Source organism: Poeciliopsis prolifica, unplaced genomic scaffold, assembly GCF_027474105.1.
Source record: "Poeciliopsis prolifica strain line A6 unplaced genomic scaffold, Auburn_PproV2 SCAFFOLD056, whole genome shotgun sequence".
Lineage (NCBI taxonomy): Eukaryota > Metazoa > Chordata > Actinopteri > Cyprinodontiformes > Poeciliidae > Poeciliopsis > Poeciliopsis prolifica.
Genome location: NW_026562431.1, coordinates 2,566,789 through 2,593,829, shown reverse-complemented (window position 1 = coordinate 2,593,829; position 27,041 = coordinate 2,566,789). Strand labels below are relative to the sequence as shown.

At 35.0% G+C, this 27,041-nt stretch overlaps 2 protein-coding genes and 1 long non-coding RNA gene across 3 annotated transcripts; 2 read left to right on the top strand and 1 right to left on the bottom strand.

Annotated features, from left to right (window-relative positions):
• Window positions 1-2,451: 2,451 nt before the first annotated feature.
• On the bottom strand, window positions 2,452-6,491 carry LOC129379121 (uncharacterized). Its single transcript, XR_008608145.1, has 3 exons — window positions 6,413-6,491; window positions 4,287-4,774; window positions 2,452-3,640 (listed from the first exon to the last, which is right to left on the bottom strand). It is a non-coding gene; the product is annotated as an uncharacterized LOC129379121 (long non-coding RNA).
• A 6,178-nt stretch (window positions 6,492-12,669) lies between these two features.
• Window positions 12,670-18,878, top strand: LOC129379142 (interferon-induced protein 44-like). The gene is made up of 10 exons (XM_055059768.1): window positions 12,670-12,696; window positions 12,977-13,017; window positions 13,492-13,533; window positions 13,723-13,740; window positions 14,279-14,312; window positions 15,204-15,411; window positions 15,829-15,975; window positions 16,108-16,276; window positions 17,882-17,982; window positions 18,086-18,878. Exons 2-10 carry the CDS (start codon window positions 12,993-12,995, stop codon window positions 18,245-18,247), a joined length of 906 nt encoding a protein of 301 aa, XP_054915743.1. The 5' UTR covers window positions 12,670-12,696; window positions 12,977-12,992; the 3' UTR covers window positions 18,248-18,878.
• A 1,879-nt stretch (window positions 18,879-20,757) lies between these two features.
• On the top strand, window positions 20,758-25,348 carry LOC129379140 (interferon-induced protein 44-like). Its single transcript, XM_055059766.1, has 9 exons — window positions 20,758-20,789; window positions 21,966-21,995; window positions 22,201-22,218; window positions 22,419-22,452; window positions 23,157-23,358; window positions 24,092-24,244; window positions 24,387-24,555; window positions 24,841-24,941; window positions 25,019-25,348. The coding sequence occupies exons 1-9, from the start codon at window positions 20,765-20,767 to the stop codon at window positions 25,256-25,258; spliced, it is 972 nt and encodes a 323-aa protein (XP_054915741.1). The 5' UTR covers window positions 20,758-20,764; the 3' UTR covers window positions 25,259-25,348.
• The last annotated feature ends 1,693 nt before the right edge of the window (window positions 25,349-27,041 follow it).

The following is a 27,041-nucleotide window of genomic DNA, read 5'->3' as shown; positions in this document are numbered from 1 at the left end:
TCGTTCAGCTGGATAAAGTTATGGGAGTCGCTGGGTGACATTGTAAAGTCTGAGTAGTTATGGTGACTAATATTATTTCTTCTTATAACCTGAGCTAGTGGGAGGATATAGACATTAAATAAGAGAGGTCATAGGATTGAACCTTAGGGTACCACACATGTGACGATGAGAAATTACCTTTTGAAACAAAGAAGTCCCTGTTCTTTATATTCAAACCTGTTGAACACTGCACCGAAGAGTCCGATCCAGAATTATGGTATTGTCAGTGTCAAAAACGGCACTGAGGTCCAACAAAACCAGCAATGTGGTTCTTTCACAGTCTGTTTTTATGTGGACTTTAATGAATATTTTGACTTATAACTTTCCAACAGGAGCAGAGAAAGGTTACCTCACCAAGTTTCAAACACATGTCCTTCTACTCTCTGTTCAAGAATCCAAAGCCATTTCTGGTTTTCTTCCCTCCTCACCGGCAGTTAGAGGACAGCAGGAGCGGGAGAGGAGAAGAACATCTGGAGAGACAGATGCTTCCACCTTTATGTGGCAGGGGAACAAGCAGCTTTCTGGAGTGAGCGCACAGGCACTCATTCATGTCTGGAAAACAGATGGAAGATGATTCCCTGAAGCTGCGTTCACACCTTCAGATCCACCAGGGCCTGAACAGAACCTCATTTTCACATCAGCCGCGGTCTTAGTTCACATCAATAAACGCAGAACGAAATGGAGCGAAACCACACAACGAACAGCCTGCAGGACAGCATGAGCTCATGAGCTCAGCTAACGGGACCAATGAAGCTCACGGTTTGTTCGCTGAGCTTCGTGTTTTAGGACATTGACGCATGTTGCCTCAAACCTCCGGTGGATTCGAAGCAGACAAACAATGAAGTCAAAGTAAAATTAGTTTAAAACCAGCCAACTTTTCACGGACGATCCCATGCTTTGTGCTCTTTTGAAGGAAATTGAAAACTGTGGAAATTGAAAACTGTGGCATCAAGAGGTCTAATCATGCCAGTCATTTCCTGACCTTCCTGTTGTCCTTCATCCTCAGTCTGATCCTTCATTTCGCCTCCTGTGTTTGATTCATCGTCTCGTTTGTAGATTTGCTTTCCAATTAATGTGAGAGGCTGTCAAGCGCCAGTGACATGTCTTTGTGCTTCTTGGTGCTGAGGCTGTAATGGAATGACTCAGATGACCAGAGTGTGGCCCTGTGGACGGTTTTATCGGGCCCTTCTGTCCATGAATCTGCGATTAATTTGAGATTCAGAAAGTCTTCATAAACATTTAGTCAGATGCAAGACAGAGCGTTTTTCTTTTATTAACAATGTTTGTTTTTATTGATGACACATTGACAAAACTGGCAACCGCTGAGGCCAATTGTAAAAGAAAGATGGCAAAAAGAAAAACTGAGGACAATTAAAAACCCTAAAAACATTTTTAAAAACTAGTTAGTATAGCAACTGTGAAAGACTGTGTGTGTACTTTACCTCAACAATAATTTATGTTACTTTTCTAGACAATGTAGACTATTTTGCTTCATTAACATATCTGTCTGATATATTATGTCTTACAAAACAAATCTTTTCACTTTTAATTCTCTTCCGGTTTTAATTGCAAAACGTTTGAACACCTCTCATGGAGATCAAAGCAAATTCAAGTGGTGGTTTGAAAAACATCAATTAAATTCAATTAGTTAAAATGTTAAATAGCTGAACATTTAAGAACTGCTTAAAAAAACCTTCATTAATCCATAAATGGGGAATATATACAACCCTTAATGCTGAACAGCTGGAGTAGCTAATTTATGTTCATGGCAAAGATTCCATATTGTGTGCTGAAATTCCAGTTTTTACAAATTGTAATAAAATATCATGAAGGCTTGATGAGTTCAAACAGAAATATTTTAATGTCTCTTCGTCAATCAGCCAAAGACCAGAAGAAATAAAGATTTCTGAACGGTTCTATATGGTCAGCTGCATTTTGAGCTACTTATAAATAATGCTGGGCTGATTAATGTAGACCATCATAAAGAAAAGAATTACAACAGTCAATGTGAGAAATAATAAAATAACAAGTGCCATAAAAAGAGAGATAAGGCTTAGCTTTAGCGAAGGGTCAAAGTTAAAAAAAGATGAAGGCAAAGGCATCATTATCTTGAGAATCGTGGTTCATATTTTTTGCATTGACAATGCAGAGTTATAAAAATACCCAAGATTTTATTCAGGGTTTTAATGAGCTGGACTAAAATGTCTGACCAGCTCATCAAACCTGCGCTTGATCAAATCGATTCCACAAGATCATCTTGAAATTTTGTGAGTTTTGTCACAAGGCACGGGGAATCTAAAGTTATCAGTGTTTCTCATCTCCTGACTTTTTTTAAATTTATTTATAAATGTTGAAGCAGTGGGGTCAGAATTAAAAATTCAAAATGAATAAATTATTTTGAATGTACCCAACTAGGTTTGGTATGATATTCTTTTATTCGATCAATAAATCGGTGCAAATTTATCGATCAGTTTACAGACAAACGCTTCTCGAGAAACAAAAGAAACATGATTTGAAACAAAAAAACAACATAAAGTCCATGTGACGGAGTTGACGCAGGTCTGAAGGTGGCGAGAAACCAGTGAGTACAAAGAAATACTTTATACATGTGAAGTAATGCCGTTTATGCAAACTACATTAAAACAAATTAACAGCACACTGAAATGAGATTTGTAAACACTATCACAGAAAGAGACACTTAGTTTCAAACTATGACGGAGTTAATGAAATGTAAAACTACCTTAATTTATATAAGACGTTATTCTGAAGGCGGCCATATTGCAGCTCATCAGGTCCATCAAGTCTTTACAGTACATTAAAATTAAGCATTTATTTCACACAGTTTCACCAAAGTTTCATAAACTGTTTTTATGTCTGAGTTTTTGTGTTGACAAAAACACGGGACAAATTTCACTTGAGCTGGAAAGTATATAAAAATGATTTTTAATTCAATTTATTGAGAATTTTATAATTATTTACTTGGATACTTATACTTAATTGTCATAATGTATTATCTCAATGTTCCTTTATTTGTTTTAAACTACTATTATGGATTGAGTTTTGCTCCAGGACAAGGGATTTTAAAGACATCATCCACCTACTACAAAGTTTAAAATAAAAAATGTAAAGCAAACAAGGGAAACACACATTGTTGTGCCAACATGGCCCGGGTTAGTTAAGTCAGATATTTGAAAAAAGATTATTTTGTGTATATTTTATTTAAATTTTATTTTTTATCTATTTTGTCCCTCTTCTCAAGAGTCACTGATTTGATAAATTAGATGTGAAACACATTATATAGATTAATTACTCAGACTGATGATGTTTTTGCTTCTGATTTAGTTTTCTCCATCTTATTTTTCTATTTTTTGCAAACCTTGTTTACTCTGTTCATTTTGTTTTTTTTGATTTAAAAATTGAACAACTTGATCCGCTGCCTTGTCATTTTGTGAGCAGGTTAGTAATCCTGGCACAGTTTCATGAAACAGAACATGAACATCCAACTCAATTTTGTTCTTTGTTTGAGACCAATTTGTCCCAGCAGTTGAGTAGTCAGGATCTCGGGTGTGGTGCATCAAAACCAGGATGATGCGTTTCGCATCTGTTGAAACAAAACCATTTTCAATGCAGAGTTATGAAAATACCCAAGATTTTATTCAGGGCTTTAATGATCTGGACTAAAATGTCTGACCAGCTCATCAAACCTGCGCTTGATCAAACCGATTCCACAAGATCATCTTGAAATTTGGTGAGTTTCTTACAAGGCACAGGGAATCTAAAGTTATCAATGTTTCTCATCTCCTGACTTTTTCTTTATTTTTTATAAATGTTGAAGCAGTGGGGCCAGAATTAAAAATTCAAAATGAATAAATTATTTTGAATGTTCTCCCTGTTCTCCCTGTGCATGGTGGATTGAACCCTTGAACCCAACAAGGTTTGGTATGATATTCTTTTATTCGATCAATAAATCGGTGCAGATTTATCGATCTGAATCCATCCTCCTCCAGATTTTCAGTCAAAGATTTGGTGGCTGTGGCCTAATTTATCCACTAGACATATTAAAAGAAATAACGCTGACGAATACTAAGACCTAGGGTTATGAAATTTAGTACAAATATGCAGCATCTCAAGACCTACAGAAAAGTATCTTTGAGCCCCAGAAAGAAAAACTTAATATAGATCTATAACAACAAAGTTTGGTAAGAAATTCTTGATTATTTTTTACAACGTAAAAATTAAATACATACCTTTCACTTGGTCCAAAGCTGCTTCCACATCTGAGCCAACACGGGACGTGATGGGACAATAAACAATGTGGCCTTTATATTTCTTGCTGATATGATTCTTGAGCTTCTTCTTCACTAGTTTCTTGAAAGCTTCATCTGCCCCAAAGGTTTCACCTGTTCGGACATACTAAATACACAGTTAAACAACAAAGGGACAATTACCATATGAAATAATGCCAACAATTGTTTCTTAAGTAAGATGTGATTGGAGGAAAAAGAACAATGTCGTGTCTCTGCTTGTTTACATCTGTTACCTCAGGTTACTATTTATTATATTTCATTGGCGTTTCATCATGCAGGTGCATTTTGTTGCTCTTACCTTCGCTTTTTCTGAAAAATACAACAGCATGAAAATGAATAATTATATGGAATTATTCAGTGTCAGTTCTGTATTAATATGAGTTGAGATCCTCACTCACTGTTCATCGTTTTCCCCGTCTTGTGGTTTCCTAGCACATATAAATAAATATTAACATTAATAGTTCCATCCATTTTTTCATTTCAGTGTTTTTAGAAGTACAGTGTCTGGCAAAAATATTCCTTGAACTTTTCTACGTTTTGATATATTACAACTACAAACATAAATAGTCATAAATATATAATTGAACTTTAATGTGGAAGACAAAGTGGTGTACAATTGTACAGTAGAAAATAATTATACATGATACAAAACATTTTTTTTTTTTTACAAATAACTGAAAAGTGCAGTGTGCAAGAGTTTGTGAACAGCAGTTTTCACATCTCGATTGTGCTTAGGTCTGGACTTTGACTGGGCCATTCTAACACATGAATATGTTTAGTTTAAAAACCATTTCATTGTATCCCTGGCTTTATGCTTAGGGTGGTGGTCCTGCTGGAAGGTGAACCTCCACCTCCACCCAGTCTCAAGTCACTGCCATGTGTTTGGCTCCATCGATCTTCCTGTCAACTCTGAGCATCTTCCCTGTCCTTGCTGAAGAGAAGCACCCCACAGTATGATGCTGCCACCACCAAATTTGGCAGCATGGCAGAGTGTGCTTTTTTTGTTTTTTTTTAGACTTCTTTAGACTTCATGCTATTTGCTCCCTGATATTCTCTGAGCCTCTGGGGCGTCACAGAGCAGCTGGATTTGTTCTGACATCAGGTCACATATAGGTGGACTTTATTTAGTCATTAGCAGTCAACAGGCAACTTCTGAAGGAGAGTGCTCACACTCAGAAGAAAGGAGGCTGAATACTTTTTCACACTACACTTCTCAGTTTTGTAAAAAAATATTTTCAAACATAACACCCCTAATGGGGACAGACAGGACAAACAACCACACACACATCTAGGGAGAACTTTTAGAGACCAATTAACATGACAGTCATGGATCTGGACTGTGGGAGGAAGCCGGAGAACCCAGAGAGAATCCACCATGCACAGGGAGAACATGCAAACTCCATGCAGAAAGACCCTGCGCTGGGTTCTGTCTGTCTGTCAGTCTGAAAAAGCTGTCTGTGCTGAATTATAGTGATGTCAGCTGCTTAACTTCATACTGTTTCAGAATGAAGCAGTGTAAACCACAAAATCTAAATATTACTTTAATGAAACTAATATTATAAATATTCATTTATTAGTTAAATGCTTATCAAGTTTTAAAATTTCCACATGTGTAAATATACATTTTGATTTCTTGGATTGTGGCACGTTTGGCTTTCCATACATGCCAGCGGTCCAAATTGTTGGTATAATATCAGAGGCGACTTATTGTGTGACATTTTTAGATGTGGCCTCTAAATGTCATGTGCTGAACCTTTCTTAGCTTTTCTTAGTTACAGCAGTAACTTCATTCTGTTCACCTCCAGCCCAGATGCTGTGAGCCGCCGATAGAAATGGCAGGTGGAGCGACGCAACTATTACATGACGCAGAGGTAACGACACCACAGAGGAAAGGGTTTGACCGTAGAGAGAGCGAGTTACAGTCATAAATGCAAGTGAATGTCTAAGTTTTAAGACGAAATCAAAGCTTCCTTGATCAGCTACATTTCTCACATAAATTTATTTCCTCTTTAATAACAAGAAAATAAACACAGCCCAGAATGATAGTGAAAAATCGTGTCTCCTACCTTTTGGTGCTGTTGGTGCTGCAGCAGCTGAAAATGAGAGTGAAAGCTTTCACTTTCACTTCAGGTCAAACCACGTGATTTACAGCAAGCTTATCAGACATGAAGGGATTCCTTCTCCATGGCAACACGCTGTTTACAGTCCACGTTTTGAGGAACAAGTTTACTAATAATAATTTATAATGATAATAATAATAATAAAAATACTAACACGTTTTACTGTCAATTACAAAAATAATGAAAGTGTCAAAAAGTCGACTCTACATTACATGTTACAATGAAAAACAAACAAAAATGAAACAAACAATAAAACCCTATTTGACACCATTTGGTGTCGCAACTCTCCACAACCAGAGGCTCCATAAAAGAGGAGCTATAATCCCTATATGCTTTAATATTTATTATTAGAAATATTATAATAAATATAATATTTATATTAAAAAATATTCACACCCTTGGATGTTTGACCTTTTTACTGTTTTTACAAATCCATAATGAGCAACAAAATATGTCTTATTAAAAACAAAGCATTTACAAAAAAAAACCTTTGTTAAAGAGAAAATTAATTTTAATAAAAAAATGACAAATAAAAACAGTGAATATAAAATAAATATCTATAAATATTAATCCAACACAGAAAACGTACTCAGTTGAGTTACTGGGTATTGGTTAATAAATTCTACATGTTATGTTTCTCAGCTTCATATTAAGATAAATTATATTATGTTGCAACCTCCTGAGTAATCTGTGGGTAAATAGTAAGGTGTTTATGAGGTTTTACATCGTAATTTATTGTACTTTTCTGCATAAACAAGCATTGATCAATGAGTAATGCTCCAAAATTTACTGAATACTTATTCCCACGGAAAATGAAACAGCTACCAAAATCTTAAAATGGAAAAATGGTCCTTACACTAAATAAAAAAATAAAAAGAACCACATTGTGGACAGAAACAAGTTCCCAAAAGGATATAAAAAAAACTGGTGTTCACACACACACACGCATGCACACACACACACACACACACACACACACACACACACACACACACACACACACACACACACACACGCACGCACACACACACACACACACACAGAGTTATTGTGCTTGTTATTTACTGAGACTGAGAGCACCTAAAACACCAGTCTGCTGTTTTAGGCAATACATGTAAAGGGTCAGTAACTGCACAGACTCCACCAAAGTTAATAAATGAAGACAGGCATATCATCTTGTTTCATTATTTTTTACAGAATCATAATATTTTATGACTGCTATACAATAAATTATAACTCAAACATCATTTAGTGAGAAAATAAACACATCTTTTGCAAGTTAGATTGGAGCCACATCCCCACACAGAGAGGATACCATCAACAACATAAAATCCGAGACAGTAAACATTAAACTCAAGGCGCTTAAGATTTATATCATTTGTTATGTTCTGGTTATTTTGCGTTTTCTAAACATTTTAAATTTGATTTCAAAAAATAATAATTGGGTTTAATTTTTTAAATATTGGTCTTGTTTTCTTACAATGACACACATGTTGTTCAAATGAGCTTTTTTCCCAAAAACACATCAAAATTAATCACTGAGTAACTGTTTATTGGTGCTGCTGATGAATCCATTATATTTTAGGCAGTCAGCAGCCACACCGACAGAATCTCTTAATACGCTTCAGAGTTGACTTTGTTCTGTATTGTTTCAGAAAAGTTTGTATTTGATCCACTGCCTCCATGTTCTTGGGACAGTTGTGCAAACCCAGCACACTTTCATGGAAGAGGACATGAACATCCAAGTCAACGTTTGGATGCATGTCTGACCATGAGATCCCAGCAGTCGAGTAGTCAACATCTCGGGTGTGATGCATCAAAATTAGGATGATCCTTTTATTTACTGTGGGGAGAAGGAAGAGGTATGAGATTAAGCTTTATTTTTTAAAGTTCTCTTTCAGTTTTTTTTAAAAAGACAATTTTTTTCTTGATTCTAGAGCTGAACACTTTCCCTGATATTCTTTCACAATATGGCAAGGCAGATTATCAAATTTGCAAAGTGAAATCCGTAATCAGTTAACAGTTTTGTTATCTGAACTTTGACACTGTATTTTTATCAGTCAATGGTAAAACGTAAGTGGAAACAGAGCAAATATTTTCTCACAAATAATACCCCTTGTGTATTGCTTTATCTTTTCTTATTTTGCCACAATTAAATGTCAAAAATCAAAAAATATTTTATACGAAACAAAAAGGCATTAGAAAATAATGAAACCTTTTTTTAAATAATAAATTCCCCAAAGCGAAAGGGCAGGATTTATTTTCCAGCCACAAGGTGCCATTTTGTAGCAACTATGTTACCTTCAGTTATTCTGAAAATGCTGTGTATATCAAATTTTACTCCCGGTGTTCTGTTTGTCTGTGCTGTCTGAAAATCTGTCCTACCTTGTGATAATGCGCATGCGCACATCGATGCTGTTTACTCAACAGATTTCTTATAAATATGCTCTACCTGTGGACATATTTATAAGAGGAAGATTTGTTCCATGTGTTTTATTTCATCAAAGATTATGGTAAGTTTTATTTAATTTATTTAAGTTTATTTTAAACCTGGCTTTCATTAAGCTGCTGTACTACTTTACATGACACACAGCTTATGAATGGCTTTAGTTTGCTGCCTGCAAAGTCGTTACTACTCTAACTACTGTCATTGTTTTACTGTTAATCAGGACAAAATACGTTGTTTTTTGGACTATTTTGTCCCTATATTTTAAATTATTTTAGTTTAATTACACTTTTTTTATTATTAAACTTTGTTAAATAGATTTTAGTGATACTATGTGAGATTGAAGCTGTGTTATATTACTGTGTGTTAATCATTTTGTATCATTTTAGGAACACAATGACCTGCGCAGTTCGGTGAACACATTGTGGCTGCGCTGCATTTGATAAAGTTTGTCATGCAACTTATTAAAGACTTACGTTGATCTGTATTTGTCTGTGTTTAATTTAATTCCAATATAAATGTTTTTATTGGAATTAAATAAAAACGGTATCTACCTAAACTAGATACTCCTATTCAGGTTTAGTAGATAAGTATAAGTAAGGAGGGCTGCTCTGTGAGCTCTGTGAGCTCAGAAGCTTGGAAACAGCAGCTCACAGGGGAGCTGTGAATCGAAGGTGGATGTTTTTCTAGATGGTTTTCCCGATTGAATGGTTGCCATGGATATTAAAGTATTTCTCAAACATGCATAAAAAAGAAAAAAAAAAACCTCCAGATATGGTGTAATGAGAGAATAACATTATCTAACATGCTATGTCTGGAAAAAAAAACGGTTGCAAGATGAGTGTGTGTGTGTGTTATAGTCTCCCTACCTGTCTTTTACCAAACAAGAGAAAACAGAGCCTCACATTGACATTAAAAGTGATGCCTAACGTCTTACTCGGCACGCTTCCTAGAGCCGCGTCCACATCTGATCCAACACGAGAGCTGATTGGACAGAAGACGATGGTAAACTGCCCGTCTTCAGTTCTGCCTTCCAGTCTTATCTTGTTCTGCACCTGTTTCATCAGAGCTTCATCAGCACCAAAGGTTTGCCCACTGACAACCGTCTCCACACTGATTGAGTCTGTTGTCAAAATGCAAAACAGAAAAAACATAAGAACCAAATGCAAGTATGGGAAGTTACATAATGAAATGAGCCATGGTGGTCACTCACATGAGCAACCCATCTTGGTTTTCTGCACAGAGAAACAAAAATGACGTGAACAGAATCCATCTGTCCAAGTCGTACTTACGCTAGATTATGTTCAAATGATTCCAAAATAAGTTAATATGTAAAAGAAAAAAATCAAGAGCAAATAACTGACAGAAGTTCTTTTAATGATACTTTAAAATGATATTGAATAGAAAATACTGAATATGAATGTATTCAAAAGAAAAAGTACATTTATGACACAGTCATTCCTTATTTTTAACTGTAACAGTTCAAACATATGCCAAATCATTTGCATATACAGATTAATAACTCTTTAATTTGTTTTGAAATAAATCAGTTTTTAAATGAATCCATATAAATTATTATTCATCAACAACAATAAAATAGTTAAAAAGCTTTATTCTTACGTCTGCTGTGTTACTGCTGCTACTGCTGAGACCGACAGGTTGTTTGTAAAGAAAGTTTTCACTTTCACTTATGGATTCACGTCAGCCACATGGTTTACAGGAAACCCAATTATTATCAGAGCATTGACTGCATGACGGGTTACTTTGCAGAGCCACATAACTCAGCAACTCAGCAACAAGATGGTGAAATTGAACCTATAGTTTAATGTTTATTCATTTGACCCTTTAAATGGCTCAGAAGATAGAAAATAACATTAGAACTTGTGTACAAACAGGAAAACTGACATGAACATAAACTCTGGGTTTGTGTCTCATGCACTTTTATTTAATAGTATTTTAAACAAATACTTCTTCATTTTGAGAATTTACTCAGTGCGTAGAGTATCCTGAGAGTTTCCTGAAGTAAGAGTAGTGATACTTCATAATAATATTACTCAAGTGAAAATAAAAAGTATAGTGTCGTAAAAGTACTCCTAAAAGTATTTCCCCCAAGAAAGTTACTCAAGCAAATGTAACTAAGTAGATGTAATTACTTGCTTCCCATCTTCATATAAAGTAATCAGTTTGATTTTAAAAGTTGGAAATAAGCAAATTTATAAAAGATTTTTTTATTTCCATGACAATATACTGAGGTAATGGAGAAACACAGCAGAAGACAATGCTTAAAGATAACTTCTCAAATATGTAACATTTTATAAAAAACTAAATTTACAATCCAATCTGCAGCTGAAAATAAATATTTTTCTTTCAGTGTATCAGTGTGTGTAATAGACTAATGGATCATTTTTTCTCAAAGTCAATTTGACATATTTCAAATGTGACATTTTTTCTCATCACATACATTACAGTTCAAAAGTTCATGCCCACTTAGCTTACTAAATCTTTAAACTATGATGAAGATATCATGGTTTTGTAAGCTTTGTAATTCTCAATATGTGAGTTAATTGGAGTCAGACCTCTGAATTATGAATTCTTATCTCTAACAAAACACTTGTGTGACACCAAAGGATTCCAGAAATCTTGTGAAAACACAGCACAGTAGAGGCAATCTGACCAAAAGTTCAACTGCTTCTATGTTGGTTATCTTTTAAAATGATATAAAATACAAAATAACATATTATCAAAAAAACACAGTACTAATTAAAAGTGAACAAAACAAAAATGGTTTTAATGTCAGTCCTAGATTATTGTGCTTCTACTTCTTTGTCTTCAGCCAAATCAGGACCAGCCTGATTTAACTATCAGCAAGAAGGCAGTTCAAAGTGCTTAACATCATAAAAACATCATAAAAATGTACAGTGACAATGATTAATTTTGAAGCCAGGTGTTTACAGCATAACAACTGCAGTATATACAGTTTCTAAATCACTAATCACTGAGCTTTTCAGTAGTTTATGAACTAACAGAAGATTTTATGGTCTATTGTCTGAAACAGCCATTAAAAGGACTTTAGATCTGGAGTGATTTGCTCTAACTTCCTAGTTCTAGTGAGAACATGAGCAGCAGCGTTCTGGATCAGCTGCAGCTGGAGGATTCTTTAGTTGGACTTGTGAAGACACTGCTGCACTAATCAATGCGAATAAATAGAAATGCATGGATGAGTTTCTGTAGATCTTGCTTGTTCAGGTCAGTCCCTCACCACTCCCAGGTTTCAGGCCTGATCTCTGGTTTCCAGCTGTAATAACTGAAGCTTCGTCTCAAAGATGGAGCTGGCGTCTTTGAGACAGAAGTTTTGCACAGCTGAATGGTTGCCATGGAGATGAAAGGATTTCACAAACATGCCTGGAAGAATCAAGGCAGGCTTTTGATGAGGGAAAAACTTTATAAAAGAGTTGATTTTACATAACACTGCCCCTTTAAATAAAAATGTACATTTTTCAAGACTATGACTGCGAGATATTATAATTTTATGTGCATTCTGTGTCCAATCAACCTGTTTTATGGTATAACATGGTAGATAAGATGTTGCTGTGCAGAAAGAAAGACGTGAACTGGAGCAAAGTACCAAAACCATTAATTGTTAACCATTAATTGTATCTTCTTATCAATCAGATCAGTTACTCAAAATAAAAGTGAAACCAAAATAATCCTACAAATAGGTTCAAACTCTTACTTTTATTCCACTTCCACAGCCGTCCTGCCCTGCAGCACTTCACCTGTCCAGGTAGGTTCAACAGGAAAAATCACTGCAGTTCAGCTGCACTGACTGATGAATTTATGTGTTTGGGAACTTTTAGACAATATAGTTCATTTATTTTCTATTTTAATTCTTTGAACTGGTCAGTGTTTCTGATAATGTGTTTCTCTAAGGAAATGCTATGAATAAACTATTTTATATTCTTATGGGTAAAAATAAATTAGCAAACAAAAATATATTAAACAAAAAGATAAAACAGAAGATGGAGTGAATAAACCTAAGTCTTCATTCTCTCTCTGTCTCGTAGCTCATTGTTCGCAGTCATGGGGAATCGGCCTCCAGCACCTCGTAAGTATTACAGGATTGTTTGATAGAGGCACATATAATAAATATTTAAACTATCAGTTTTAAATCACTCCAGGGAAATTAAGTCCCAATTAAACCACAAGTGAACAACTCTGTAGGATCTAACTGTATATATTAGATTTTATTTTATTTCCACTTTATTTAGAGGCCTTTTCAGCCATTTACAAGAAAATACATGTTGCACCCCTCACATTATAGATTTCTCTGACACAAGGTAAATATAGAAAACAACACAGTAAATGCAGTGCATTGTATTCTAGAAAAGATTTTATCTATACAAGCATTCTTGTAATAGTGGTGCTATTACTTGCTACATGGTTTGGCAAGTAATAAAACAAAGCCTAAAGCCTGCAGTCCAAGCATGATTTGAATTGGAACTGCAAAATTACCTTTTAAACCAAGTTTTTTTTTTTAAAAAAAAAAAACATAATTTATTATGACTGTTTTATTATTTAGGACCTCAGCCTCCTCCTCAGCCTCGCCCTCAGCCTGCTCCTCGTAAGTACTTTTGCTTTTCACTCTCATACAAAAATGCACTGATTTTCTCACTGAAGGTTCAGTCTGTTTTATATAATACCAACTATTCTATAAACTAAATAATACCTTTAACTAAAGGTAAAAATCTATCACTTTTTTTTTACTAAAATTCTTGGGCTAATTAAAGTTAATCTATTTTGCTGTATTTAGCTCCTCCACCATCTCCACGTAAGTCAAACTTATTTATTAAGGCTTTTGCAGAGACAAGAAAATGTGCTGTGGTTCTATTATTATTATTATTTATTATTATTATTATTATTATTATTATTATTATTATTATAACAATACTAATAATAATAATAATAATTATTATTATTATTGTTATAATAATAATAATAATAATAATAATATAATAATGATGATTATTATTATTATTACTATTATTATAACAATAATAATAATAATAATATTATTATTATTATTGTATAATAATAATAATAATAATAATCATCATTTTATTATTATATTATTATTATTATTATTATTATTATTATTATTATTTATTATTATTATTATTATTATTATTATTATTATTATTATGTCATTGTCAATTTATAAATAATAATGGTTATTATTATAATTATTATAACTGCTTAATGTAGCTTCTACGCTATCTATGTATTTAGTCAAATGCGATATCAGTACCAAATTTTTCTCACTCTTGCAAGATGTTTTTTTAAACATTGATCTTATTTCTCCATCACAGTTGTAAAAACTCCATGGAGAGAAACAACATGGGGGTGAGTACATTGGTTTCTATCCATCTGCATGTTGCCACTGTGTTTGTTGCTCTTTCACAGTTTCTCCTTTCACATCTTAACAGTGGAGCAATTTATCAAACACAGCACAGGTGACTTTACTTTACGCTGACAACTACATTCCCCTCATCAGTGTCTAAGACAGACTGAACTTTATCCAAAACCATAACAGCCCAGACATTAAAACACCACATCGTCCCAAAGTTTGAGAACCAGCATTGAAAACAGCAGTGTTCCTTTAAATAAAGAACATATTTAACTTTAATAAAACATAATCTAATTTCCTAATGCCTTCAGTGCAAAAAGCCAAAAATGATTTGTTTACAGTTATGAAACAGAAAAAGCAACATTCGCACCAGGCTCCAATTGAACTGAAATATTGTGCTGACTGACAGTTTTAATCTGTATTTTCAGTTTTTGTTCATATTATATACATTTTAAAATACAATGTAAATATTTTTTTTAGTATTACATTATTTTTCTTATTAACTTGCGATTTCAGGGGTTTTGGTTTATCATAACATCACTTGATAGTTCATTTCCTGTCTTCCTATTGTGAGCTCATCATCAACAGGTATAATGATTCCAGCGATTAATCTTAAAACCTTAAAACCACTTTCAATTCAATTCAAAAAGACTTTATTTATCCCATAGGGAAATTAAAAGATGAAAATATAGATAAATCAATGTACATGTAGTTTTGTTAAATGTGATTAAATACAAAGTTCTTACCGCTTCGATTTGTAAATGGAAGTCTAAAACTTGCATTTACAAAATAATCCGAAAATGGTAAATTATGCCACAAAACTGAGGAGGAGCCAGAAGTTTATTCTGGCAGATATGATTTAAATTATAACCTTTATTTCTGTTCAGATGTGAAAATAACCAGGAACTTCTGGAGTATGTGAAGAACTTTCAACCTCAAAATGAAGAAGTCGGAGCCATCAGAGTTTTGCTCCATGGTCCAGTCGGTGCAGGAAAGTCCAGCTTCATCAACTCTGTCAACAACGTCCTACAAAACAGAATGACCAATGAGGCTCTGGCCAGTTCCACAACCTCTGACCAAAGTTTTACAACAAAAGTCAGTATAACTTCTTGTTTGGTGTTAAAGGCTTATTCTTACTTTTGGGATTTATGACTTATACATCTCTGCTTGGGGAATCAATTAATCTCCACATGTTTGTGTGGAATATCAAGTCATACTTAAAAAAACATGTAGAACTCCCTGTCGTTCCTTGTTCACCTTCTCTCCACAGCTAACATGATTCTTTCATTGGTTAAAGCTTACGATTATTGGCCAAATGTTATAAATTATCTCACCTAGACTTATGCAGCAACATGTTCAGAATTTTATTTCTCAAAACAAATTTAAGATTAGAATTAAACTAACATCTGTATTTTGAAGCACATTTACTGTTGTTCTCATAGTTTTAAACATATTTGTAACATCTATCAGCTGTTAACATAAAAACAACTTTAATTTTTCTTTTTCTTTCAGTATCAAACTCATAAAATCAAGAAAGAAGGCAGGGGAAACTTTTATCCCTTTGTGTTCAATGATATCATGGGTCTGGAGGAAAGAACTGGAGTCAGAACAGACGACATCAAACTGGCCTTGAAGGGACATGTGAAGGATGGATATAAGGTTTAAATATATACTTTTTTTTTAAAAAAAATTCATCCTTCTGAAGCTATTATACTTATCTTGCTTGATATGTAAAATAAATGTAAATTAAATAGCAATTGTCTTGGATATACATCTTATTTTTCCCCACAGTTCAATCCTGTATCTTCCCTGTCTGATGATGATCCTGGCTACAACTCTTCCCCGTCCATCAGTGACAGAGTTCATGTTCTGGTCTGCATTTATGATGCTAATGCTCCACAAATGAAACCGTCTGTTTTACAAAAAATGAAGGAAATCAGAGAAGCAGCCAGTGAGCTGGGTAAGAAACAACACTATGCCATAACCTTGTGTTCAGTAAAGTATTGTCACTGTAAATGCAAGTAAGAAAAATACTCAAATTTTACTTCAACAGTCATAGAGGTTACATAATAACCCCTATTATTATGTTTATTATAATAGGGGTTTAAATGATTTCAAAAAAGTAGAAATCATGAAAAAGTTGATTTAAATCAGTAATTTCATTCAAAAGGAAAAACTTGTATATTATATTCATTCGTTACACACAGACTTATATATTTCAAATGTTTATTTCTTTAAGTGTTGATAATAACTAATAAAAACTCCAAATTCAGTATCTTAGAAATTATGAAAATGTTCAATGTTGAACATCCCTGATCAGTTAATTAACTCAAAACACCTGAAAATGCTTTTACATTGTCTCTAAGTCCAGTCACACAATCAAGGGAGACTGCTGACCTGACAATTGTCCAAAAGATGACCTTTGACACCTTGCACAAGAGGATGATACACAAAAGGTCATTGCTAAAGAAGCTGGCTGTGCACAGAGCTCTGTGTTCAAGCAGATTCATAGAGGTGAAAGGAAGGAAAATATGTGGAGAGGATGGTGAAGAAAACCCATTTAGAGAGTCACAACGAGTGGACTGCAGCTGGAATCAGTTCTTTAAAAACTTCTGCGATGGACTGGCGGCATGTCCAAGATGTCCTCCGCCTCTCACCTCTTGGTAACTGCAGATAGTCACGCGACCCCAAAGGCATGAGGATGTAAGAAAATGGATGGATGGACTTGGCACCTGCAGACATTGCAAAACTACCAACACCTGGTTTGAGGACCATGTTCTTAATTGGCCAGCAAACCCACCTGACCTTAACTACATAGAAAATCTCTGGCGTATTGTGAAGAGGAAGATGTGACACACCAGACCCAACAATTCAGAAGAGATGGTCACTATTAGAGCAACCTGGACCCTCATAACACCTGAACAGTCATGGAGTCACACTGCATTGCTGCAGTAATCTTAGCAAAACGAGCCCCAACCTCAACTCTGTGCTGCACATGCTCATACTTTTGATATTCATATATTTCAGTGGGCTAACATTTCTAAAAATCCTTTTATTGTATTGGTCTCAAATAATATTCACATTTTCTGAGATACTGAATTTGGGGTTTTCATAAGTTTTGAGTTATAATAATCAACATTAAAAGAATGTTGATGAATATACATCTGGAAAGTCTGTGTGTTATGAATGGACATAGTATAATTTTTTTATGGAATTAAGTCAACTTTTTTATAATATTCACATTTTTTGACTAGAACCTGTATGTATAAAAATATGAAAAAAGAAATTAGGAAATGCTGAAAATGTCATTCTCAAGCAGTTCATGGTGTTTAGAAAACGATCCGTCATAGCAAAGCACCAGGAGAACAAAGTTCGAGGCCTTCAACCCTAAAACATTAGTGACATTTTACAGTTTAGTCTTTTTTTACATTATGTTATAGTTTGAACTTCAACAATATGCTCCTACAGATCATCTGAGAAGAATTAATTTCATGTACTTGTTAAAGTATATTTACTGCTTATTCCATATCACGATACAAGAAAAGAAAACTCTCTGTTTCCACAGGAATCCCTCAGCTGGCGATTCTCACCCACATTGACTCAGCCTGTGGAGAAACACAGAAAAATCTGACAAACGTCTACAAGAGCAAACATTTAAAGAAAAAGGTGAGCTCTAGTAAGATTTATTTAAATCTTACTAGGAAAACAAAAACTGCCTCAATATATATATATATATATATATATATATATATATTTTTTTTTAATATAGATGGGTGACTTCAGCGCCGGCCTGGGGATCCCAATGAACTGCATCCTCCTAATGAAGAACTACAGCAGTGAAACTCAGCTGAATGCAGACGTCAGTACTCTGATCCTGAATGCTCTGAAACTGATGATTGACTTCGGAGACGACTACGCCGACAAACTGTGAAGCCGCAGAACAGTTTGTGGGGATATGCATGAAAATCACAGCAGTAATGTAGTTCATATAAGTGAAACATCATGAGGTGAAATAGTAGAGTTAATATTAAATAAAAGATAGTAGCGGCTCTGATTATACTAAGTTTGTTTTTTCTTTAAGTTGGTTTAATTTAACACACAATAAAGATGATGTGTTAGTTAACACAGGAGTAGAACAAAGAAGATCAGATAGAAGAGGACCAATTTCATCTAAATAAATGTGTTCCTCATGAACCGTGTAATAAACCATAAAGACAAGCTGAGGAAGGCTGGACTGACATTTTCCTACAACGTTCATCAAACTTTCCTGTTAGTTTGAAATTGCTAAAGACATTCATTACAAATGAAGAAACCTTAATGAAAGCTGTTTACTGTGATTCAGAGAGTGAAGCGTCTGTGGCCTGAATGAGTCGAGGTCTGTGTTGCACTATTATTATTGCTGTAAGCACTGCAATTATCATTGCAGGTATTATTCAGCAAAGATAATACCTGACCTGAAGATATTCTCTTCTGCTATTACTAGAAGTTCACTTAAAATAAACTTTATTTTTAGTATTCTAAATTTCAATTTTGTGTTTTTAGTAGCTGTAAGTGAAACAAAAATCATCATAAACAGAAATAAGACATTGAAAACAGAAATCTGTGTGATTATTGTTCCAAGTATTGTGTTCTAAGGGTTCTGACTGGTTCAGTAGAGCGGGTCCGCCAGGAGTCGGTCTGATTTCTGGTCTTTGTCCATTTTCTGCATGTCTTCTGCTTCTCTCTTCACCTTTTCTCCCTGTCAAGCTGCTGCACAATGAAGACTAGTACAAAAAAAGTCTTAAAAATAATTTGTTTCTCTAAAATAAATTATGATTTGTAATTTATTTAATTGATCTGCATGATTGAGATAAGAATGTGTGTTTGATAGATGAAGACATCAGATAGTGTTGTACCGTATGACAAAGTATGAAAACATTAGATATTTAATGAAAACTGAAAACTGTCATTATCGTACTGTGAAGAGATTTGTGGCTGATTCAGAACGGATGAGTTTGTACAGATAAAGGCAAAATGAGAAAGTTTTCTGATAGACAAAGTAATGGGATTAAGAGAGCAGTTGTTAAAATGCCCTTACAAAGCAGCAAACTGTAGGATCCTCCAGAGGCTTGTGGTGCATGAATCTATTATTGGGCCCCTTTTCTTATTACCTTCTTCAAGATTCAGAAGTTGATGCACATTTAGATCACTATATCTGCAAACATGTATGGAGGCAGATCTCTGAAGGCAGTTCAAAGTGCTTAACATCATAAAAACATCATAAAAATGTACAGTGACAATGACTAATTTTGAAGCCAGGTGTTTACAGCATAACAACTGCAGTATATACAGTTTCTAAATCACTAATCACTGAGCTTTTCAGTAGTTTATGAACTAACAGAAGTATTTTATGGTCTATTGTCTGAAACAGCCATTAAAAGGACTTTAGATCTGGAGTGATTTGCTCTAACTTCCTAGTTCTAGTGAGAACATGAGCAGCAGCGTTCTGGATCAGCTGCAGCTGGAGGATTCTTTAGTTGGACTTGTGAAGACACTGCTGCACTAATCAATGCGAATAAATAGAAATGCATGGATGAGTTTCTGTAGATCTTGCTTAGTTCAGGTCAGAGTCCCTCACCACTCCCAGGTTTCAGGCCTGATCTCTGGTTTCCAGCTGTAATAACTGAAGCTTCGTCTCAAAGATGGAGCTCTTTGAGACAGAAGTTTTGCACAGCTGAATGGTTGCCATGGAGATGAAAGGATTTCACAAACATGCCTGGAAGAATCAAGGCAGGCTTTTGATGAGGGAAAAACTTTATAAAAGAGTTGATTTTACATAACACTGCCCCTTTAAAGAAAAATGTACATTTTCAAGACTATGACTGCGAGATATTATAATTTTATGTGCATTCTGTGTCCAATCAACCTGTTTTATGGTATAACATGGTAGATAAGATGTTGCTGTGCAGAAAGAAAGACGTGAACTGGAGCAAAGTACCAAAATGTTTTCTGGTTAACCATTAATTGAATCTTCTTATCAATCAGATCAGTTACTCAAAATAAAAGTGAAACAAAAAAAATGTTCAAATAGGTTCAAACTCTTACTTTTATTCCATTTCCACAGTCGTCCTGCCCTGCAGCACTTCACCTGTCCAGGTAGGTTCAACAGAAAAAATCATTGCAGTTCAGCTGCACTGACTCATGAATTTATGTGTTTGGGAACTTTAGACAATATAGTTCATTTATTTTCTATTTTAATTGTTTGAACTGGTCAGTGTTTCTGATAATGTCTTGCGGTTTTGTCTTAGTAAATGCTTAAAATAAGCTCTTTAATATTTTTATGAGTAAAAATAAGTGATAACATTTATAAGATTCAAACAGAAAATATTCTCTAAAAAAGGAAAAATAATGATAATTTTAGAGTGAATAAACTCTTCATTTTCTCTCTCACAGCTCATTGTTCCCAGTCATGGGGAATCGGCCTCCAGCACCTCGTGAGTTTAGCATGACTGTTTCACTGAGACACGTGATGTATAATATACACTCTGACTTACTGTCAGTTTTAAATCATTCCACTGAAATGAAGTTACAATTAAACTTCGCATTATCTAACTGCAGATCATAGCTGGACTAAGATTTCAGGTCTTTTCTACTTTATTTCGATGTATTTTGAGCCGAATAAATAAAAGAAAATACATGTTTCACTCCTCACATTTTTAATAGTTGAGTTTGCAGAACCAAACAATTTGTGTGACGTTGTATCTGGAGTATAGATATGAGATTTAGATGTAGTTATTATCCCAGACTTCTATAAAAACAACAAAATATATGCAGGTCATTGTATTCTAGGAAATATTTGGTTCTATTAATAATTAAAACTCTTTTTGGTAACTTTGTTTGTATTGATATTGTTGATATCTCTCCACATTTTCAGATTATTTAGTTTATTATCTATGCCATGTATGGGATTACAATGTCATTAGAATAAAATATAATTGAGTCATCTGCAAACAAATCACTAAATTTAAATTTAAATGTAAATAATTTGGGGTCCAGTACAGACATGTTGATAAAAACTCACCCCTGAGAACATGACAGAGATTTTATTAAATGTCAGGTCTTGTAATGTTTATGCCTGCTAAAAGATCTTTCTGTAATTATTTTTGTGAAATCTGAATTAATAATTAAGGTCAATAGAATAATATTCACAGTTTCTTGCTGTTCTATGCCTGGGAAAATTGCTTTTCAGTGACATCACCATTTGATTTTGTTATTAATAAACATTTAACAATTTAGGAATTATCATGAAATATTCATGCTTTATGAGTTTCCTCAAGGAGTTATGTAATTGATCAGGTAGCAGGAGGGGGATTAAACGTCACTTTTGATTTCTGAAAAGAAATGTGCAAACAATGTACTGCAGCTGCATCATTTGAGTTGCATCGGTATCATTTCTGCGGCGGTTGTGCAGATATTCTATATAATACATGCCATGTGCAAGAAAATGATGGGGTTATTTTCTTATTACAAAACATCCACAAGCATTCTTATAATGTCAGGCTAAATGGTGCAGCAAGCAATTACATGAAACCCATAGTAATCGAAGCACGTTTTGAACTGGAACTGCTGAATATTTTAACATGATTTATTATGAGTGTTTTATCGTTCAGGTCCTCAGCCTCCCCCTCAGCCGGCTCCCCGTAAGTACTTTGTCTTTTCACTCTCATACAAAAATGACTCATCTTCTCACTGAAGTGTTCAATCTGTTTTATATTCTGCCTTAATGCACTGAAATTCACACATTTAACAACACCAACTATTCTATGAACTTAATGTAAAAAATCAAACATTTTTTTATTACAATTTTTGACCTAAGTAAACATTTTTTTTTTTTTTACTGTTTAGCACCTCCACCATGTCCACGTAAGTTCAGTTATTTATTCAGGTTATTACAAAGAATAAGTGTTTCTTGACCTATTATTATTATTATATTAACTATTTGATTGCTTAACTTGACTGCTCGTGCACTACCTGTGTATTTAATCGAAATGCAATATCAGTAACAAATGATTCTGATTGCCACACTGGTTTTTTAAGATATTGTTCTAAATTCTCCATCACAGTTTTATCAACTCCATGGAGAGAAATAAGATGGGGGTGAGTACATTTGTTTCTCTCCACCAACATGTTGCCAACATGTTTGTTGTTTTTTCAAAGTTTCTTCTTTCATGTCTTAACAGTGGAGGAGTTTATTAAACACAAACCATGTTACATTCCCTTATGCAGCATTGGAAACAGTGAACATGTGTTGTTATGTGATGATGGCATAAATGTTCAGTTCATTTGGATGCAGGTTTTAAAATGTATTTTTGTCCTTAGTTAATTTTTTAATATACATTTTAAAATTCATTGTGAATGCCTTCACTGTTTTGTTATTAATCTTTAACATAACATTTACATATCAATGTTCTTTTAATTTTCTAACTTGTAATCTTCCTGATTAGTTTATTATAACATGGCTTAATAGTTAATTTACTTTCGTCCCATGTGTGCTCATTTGCTCAGTTATGCATTCATTGCAATAATAATTTCAGCTATTAATACTTTAAATAAACACATTAAAAGACTTTATTTACCCTATAGGAAAATTAAATGCTGAAAATCTATACTAATCCATAGGGATGTGATTTACTTAGTTGTTGTAATGTTGTCCTAACGGTACTCTTCTAAAAATTTGATTCACAAAATGATAAAAAAAATAAATAAATAAAAAAAAAACATAAATTGTGCTCTTGAGGAGCCAGGAGTTTATTCTGGCAGATGTGACACACATTGTGACCTTTATTTTCAACTCTCAACAGAAACAACGAGGAACCTCTGCAGTACACAAAGAACTTTCAACCTCAGAACAAAAGAGCCAAAGCGATCAGAGTGTTACTCTACGGACCGGTCGGTGCGGGGAAGTCCAGCTTCATCACGTCTGTCAACTCTGTTTTACAAGGGAGAATGACCAACAAAGCTCTGGCCAGTGCCACAACCTCTGATCAAAGTTTCACAAAATCGGTCAGTATAACTTCTAATTAACGTTGAATATTTATTCTTATTTTTACACCTGAGCAGCTAAGTGCAGTGAAAGCCTATTGTGATCATAGTTCATTATTTTGTTCCGTCTAGTAGTCTAGTCTAGTCTAGTAGTCTAGTCTGCCATCACATGTTTAGTGTGACCAGTTGCTACCAGTTTTTGAGCCTTAGTCTTCTGCTCTGGCTGTGCTGTCTGGATTACTTGTATGCTTTTCATCATTAAACCATCATCATCTTCAACTACCTGAGTACTGTTGCATTTATCCTCACCTTCTTCACCCCCACATCATGACCGAAACCATTGTAAAAAATGTGGATGCATCAGACCTGCCTGCATGAAATTTACGTATTTTTAAGGCTGTCACAAAAATCGCAATAGAAATAGCTCAGCAGTTACCCCAACAGCTTTCAAAATACCCTCTGCATTGACCTTACTTCATTAAAAAAAAATCATTAAAATTGATACACTTGCACAGCTCCACAAAACCTACAGAAAACTCTCTGGCTCTCATGGTCTACACACCAAACAGGAAGTCAGACATCATGGATTGAAGTTTCAATTTTGATCCCGTTTGGATAGTTTACAGACTCCGCATTTGATCGAACTCCTGCTATGGATTTTGATCAGTCTGTTTCAAACTTGATGAGTTTGTTCGTATGGCGCGTGACAGTAAACCTTACCAAAACAATAATTGTGAATCTCTATTTCTTTCAGTATCAAACCTATAAAATCAGGAAAGAAGGCAGAGGAGACTGTTATCCTTTTGTGTTCAATGACATCATGGGTCTGGAAGACGAAGATGGAAGAGGAGTCAGAGCAGAAGACATCAAACTGGCCTTGAAGGGACATGTGAAGGATGGATACAAGGTACATGTCGTTTTTGTAAATACTTTTCAGCCGTCACTTTTACACCCAGCTTTAGGATCTCTAAGTTACATACATACATAGAACTGTCCCAAATGTATAATTTTTTAAGGGGGATTTAACATATCTTTTTCTTTTTACACAGTTCAGTCCTTCATCTTCAGTTTCTGCTGGTGATCCTGGCTACAACGCTTTTCCCTCCATCAGTGACAGAGTCCATGTTCTGGTTTGTGTTTATTCTGCAAATGCGCATCAAATGAAATCCTCTGTTCTAAAGAAAATGAAAGAAATCAGAGAAGCAGCCAGTGATCTGGGTAAGAAACAAAAATATAAACTAAGCTTGCATTCAGTAAAGTAATGTAACCGCAAACATAAAAAAGCAAAATACTCAAATTTTATTTCAAAAATCATAGAGGTTGCATGAAGTAGGTAGAAAAACCATGTAGAAAAGAAATTAAAGTAACATTTCAGTCTTTTATACATGATTTCATGATTTTCATCTCTAAAAGTTAATCTTGGAAGAATTACTTATATATACTTGTTAAAATCTGTTTATTGCCAATGCAACAAGATACAAGAAAAGAAAACTGTCTCCACAGGAATCCCTCAGCTGGCGATTCTCACCCACATTGACTCAGCCTGTGGAGAAACAGAGAATAATCTGAGAAACGTCTACAGGAGCAAACATTTAAAGAAAAAGGTGAATCAGAGAGAGATTTATTCAAAACAGAAAAAAAAATGAACTGGCACAAAAAATGTTTATTCTTTGAAATGTAGATGGGTGACTTCAGCTCCAGTCTGGGGATCCCAATGAACTGCATCCTCCCAGTGAAGAACTACAGCCAGGAAACTCAGCTGGATCCAGACGTCGATGCTCTTATCCTCAGTGCTTTGAAACTGATGATTGACTTTGGAGATGACTACACTGACACACTGTTGGAAAAATTTTACCATAATCAGTATATTATATACTTTCTCATTGCCTTTTTATCTTCTGCATACTACTTTTATGCTTAGTTGTACTTCTTCCATCCATCCATCCATCCATCCATCCATCCATCCATCCATCCATCCATCCATCCATCCATCCATCCATCCATCCATCCATCCATCATCCATCCATCCATCCATCCATCCATCCATCCATCCATCCATCCATCCATCCATCCATCCATCCATCCATCCATCCATCCATCCATCCATCCATCCATCCATCCATCCATCCATCCATCTTCCTACACCCTTATCCCTAGTGGGATCAGGAGGTGCTGGTGCCTATCTCCAGCTGACGTTCACTTCTTTACTATATATATTCGTTTACTCATTTGTTTTTTATTTGCTAAGAATTATTTTTGCACTTATTGATTGATGTGAGGTAATATTTATGTGTTTGTTGCTGTTAACCTATGTTTAGAGACATCGGATTGTTTTGATTTAGAACAATGGACATGTAAGCTGGGAAGTGAGACTTTATGGTTTATGAAAAGGTTCAGGTTTATTGGTTGTTTTCTGGCTGAGGTGAAGACTGGGTGCAGAAGATAATGATGCGTTGCTTGGGGGGTTGGGAGGTTTCCAGAACTGAGCGTACAGCATGTGTAAATATGGGTGAAGAAGAATAATAGTGAGAGCGTCTCTGTGTTAGTTAGAAGGTTGATGACTTATTGTTCCTCATTTTCTTCTCTCTGATCAAGAAAAGCCTTGAAATGAACTTTCAAATCCATATTATTCAAATAAAAACAGATTTTTACTCAATGTACTGAATGTTTCATGTCTCTAGATCACATAATCTATTAAAACTGAAAGTAAAAATAAAATTCTTCAAATTGCTCAGTCACTGAGTTTTTTGCCATTGCATCGGCTCTCCTTCCCTGAAGCACATCAACTGTTCAGGTTTACCAATCAGCCCAGTTCTTCGTGTTTGAGCAATCAAACCCCCAGAATTTAAGCTCTTCTGTATCAGTCACTCCTTGCTGGTTCCTCCAGTCATTTCCCTTTGCTGCCCCATATTCTCCCAATGACTGGATGTTGTTAGGTTTATTTTGCATTTTATAATTTTTTTCTTTGAATCATCAAATTTAAATCCTGCCTTCGTCTCTCTGTGTTTTGGTCCTACAACTTCACCAACCTTCAACATGATACCAGGCAAGAACTTTCTAATGACTATCAGGTTAAAACTGGACCATATTTCCAAAACTCACCTTGGGAACGGCCGATTGTTGCTTCTTATGTCAAGGCTGCGTCACTCCTATCATCTCTTGGACACATTTGAAGGGGTGACATTTAATAGACCCACTCAACCTCAACCACAACTTGCCTCATTTCAGGATCATCCACCACAATTTAAGATCACTCCTCATAGGTCACCTCCACCCATCCTCGCTATTTCTGTTACTGTCTTCATGATTCCCAACTTGCTCCACTTATCAAAACTTTAACACCCTCTATTCACTCCAGTTTTTCAGCAGCAGCCTCCTTGTCTTCACCATCACCTCTCCCTCAACCTTCAAGCCTGCTGCAGAACCAGCAGCGGCGCCTGCCACGTCTTCTTTGCCATAAACCACTGCAGGAGCCAAGCTCCTCGTCTGGCGCTGCTGCCCTGCAGGCATCAGACTCCTCCAACCTCCAGATCCTCTCTGAGGGTTTCTCTGGCCTCACGGCCTCCAAAGTCCCTGCTCTTTCCTTGCCAGGCTGCCAGAATCTCTGCTCCGTTGTCGCTGCCAGACTCCAGACTCTTTCATGATCTTAAGAACTTTAGTCTTATTTTTGTCCTAGCCCTTCTTCTGACCCCCCCTCACCCTCC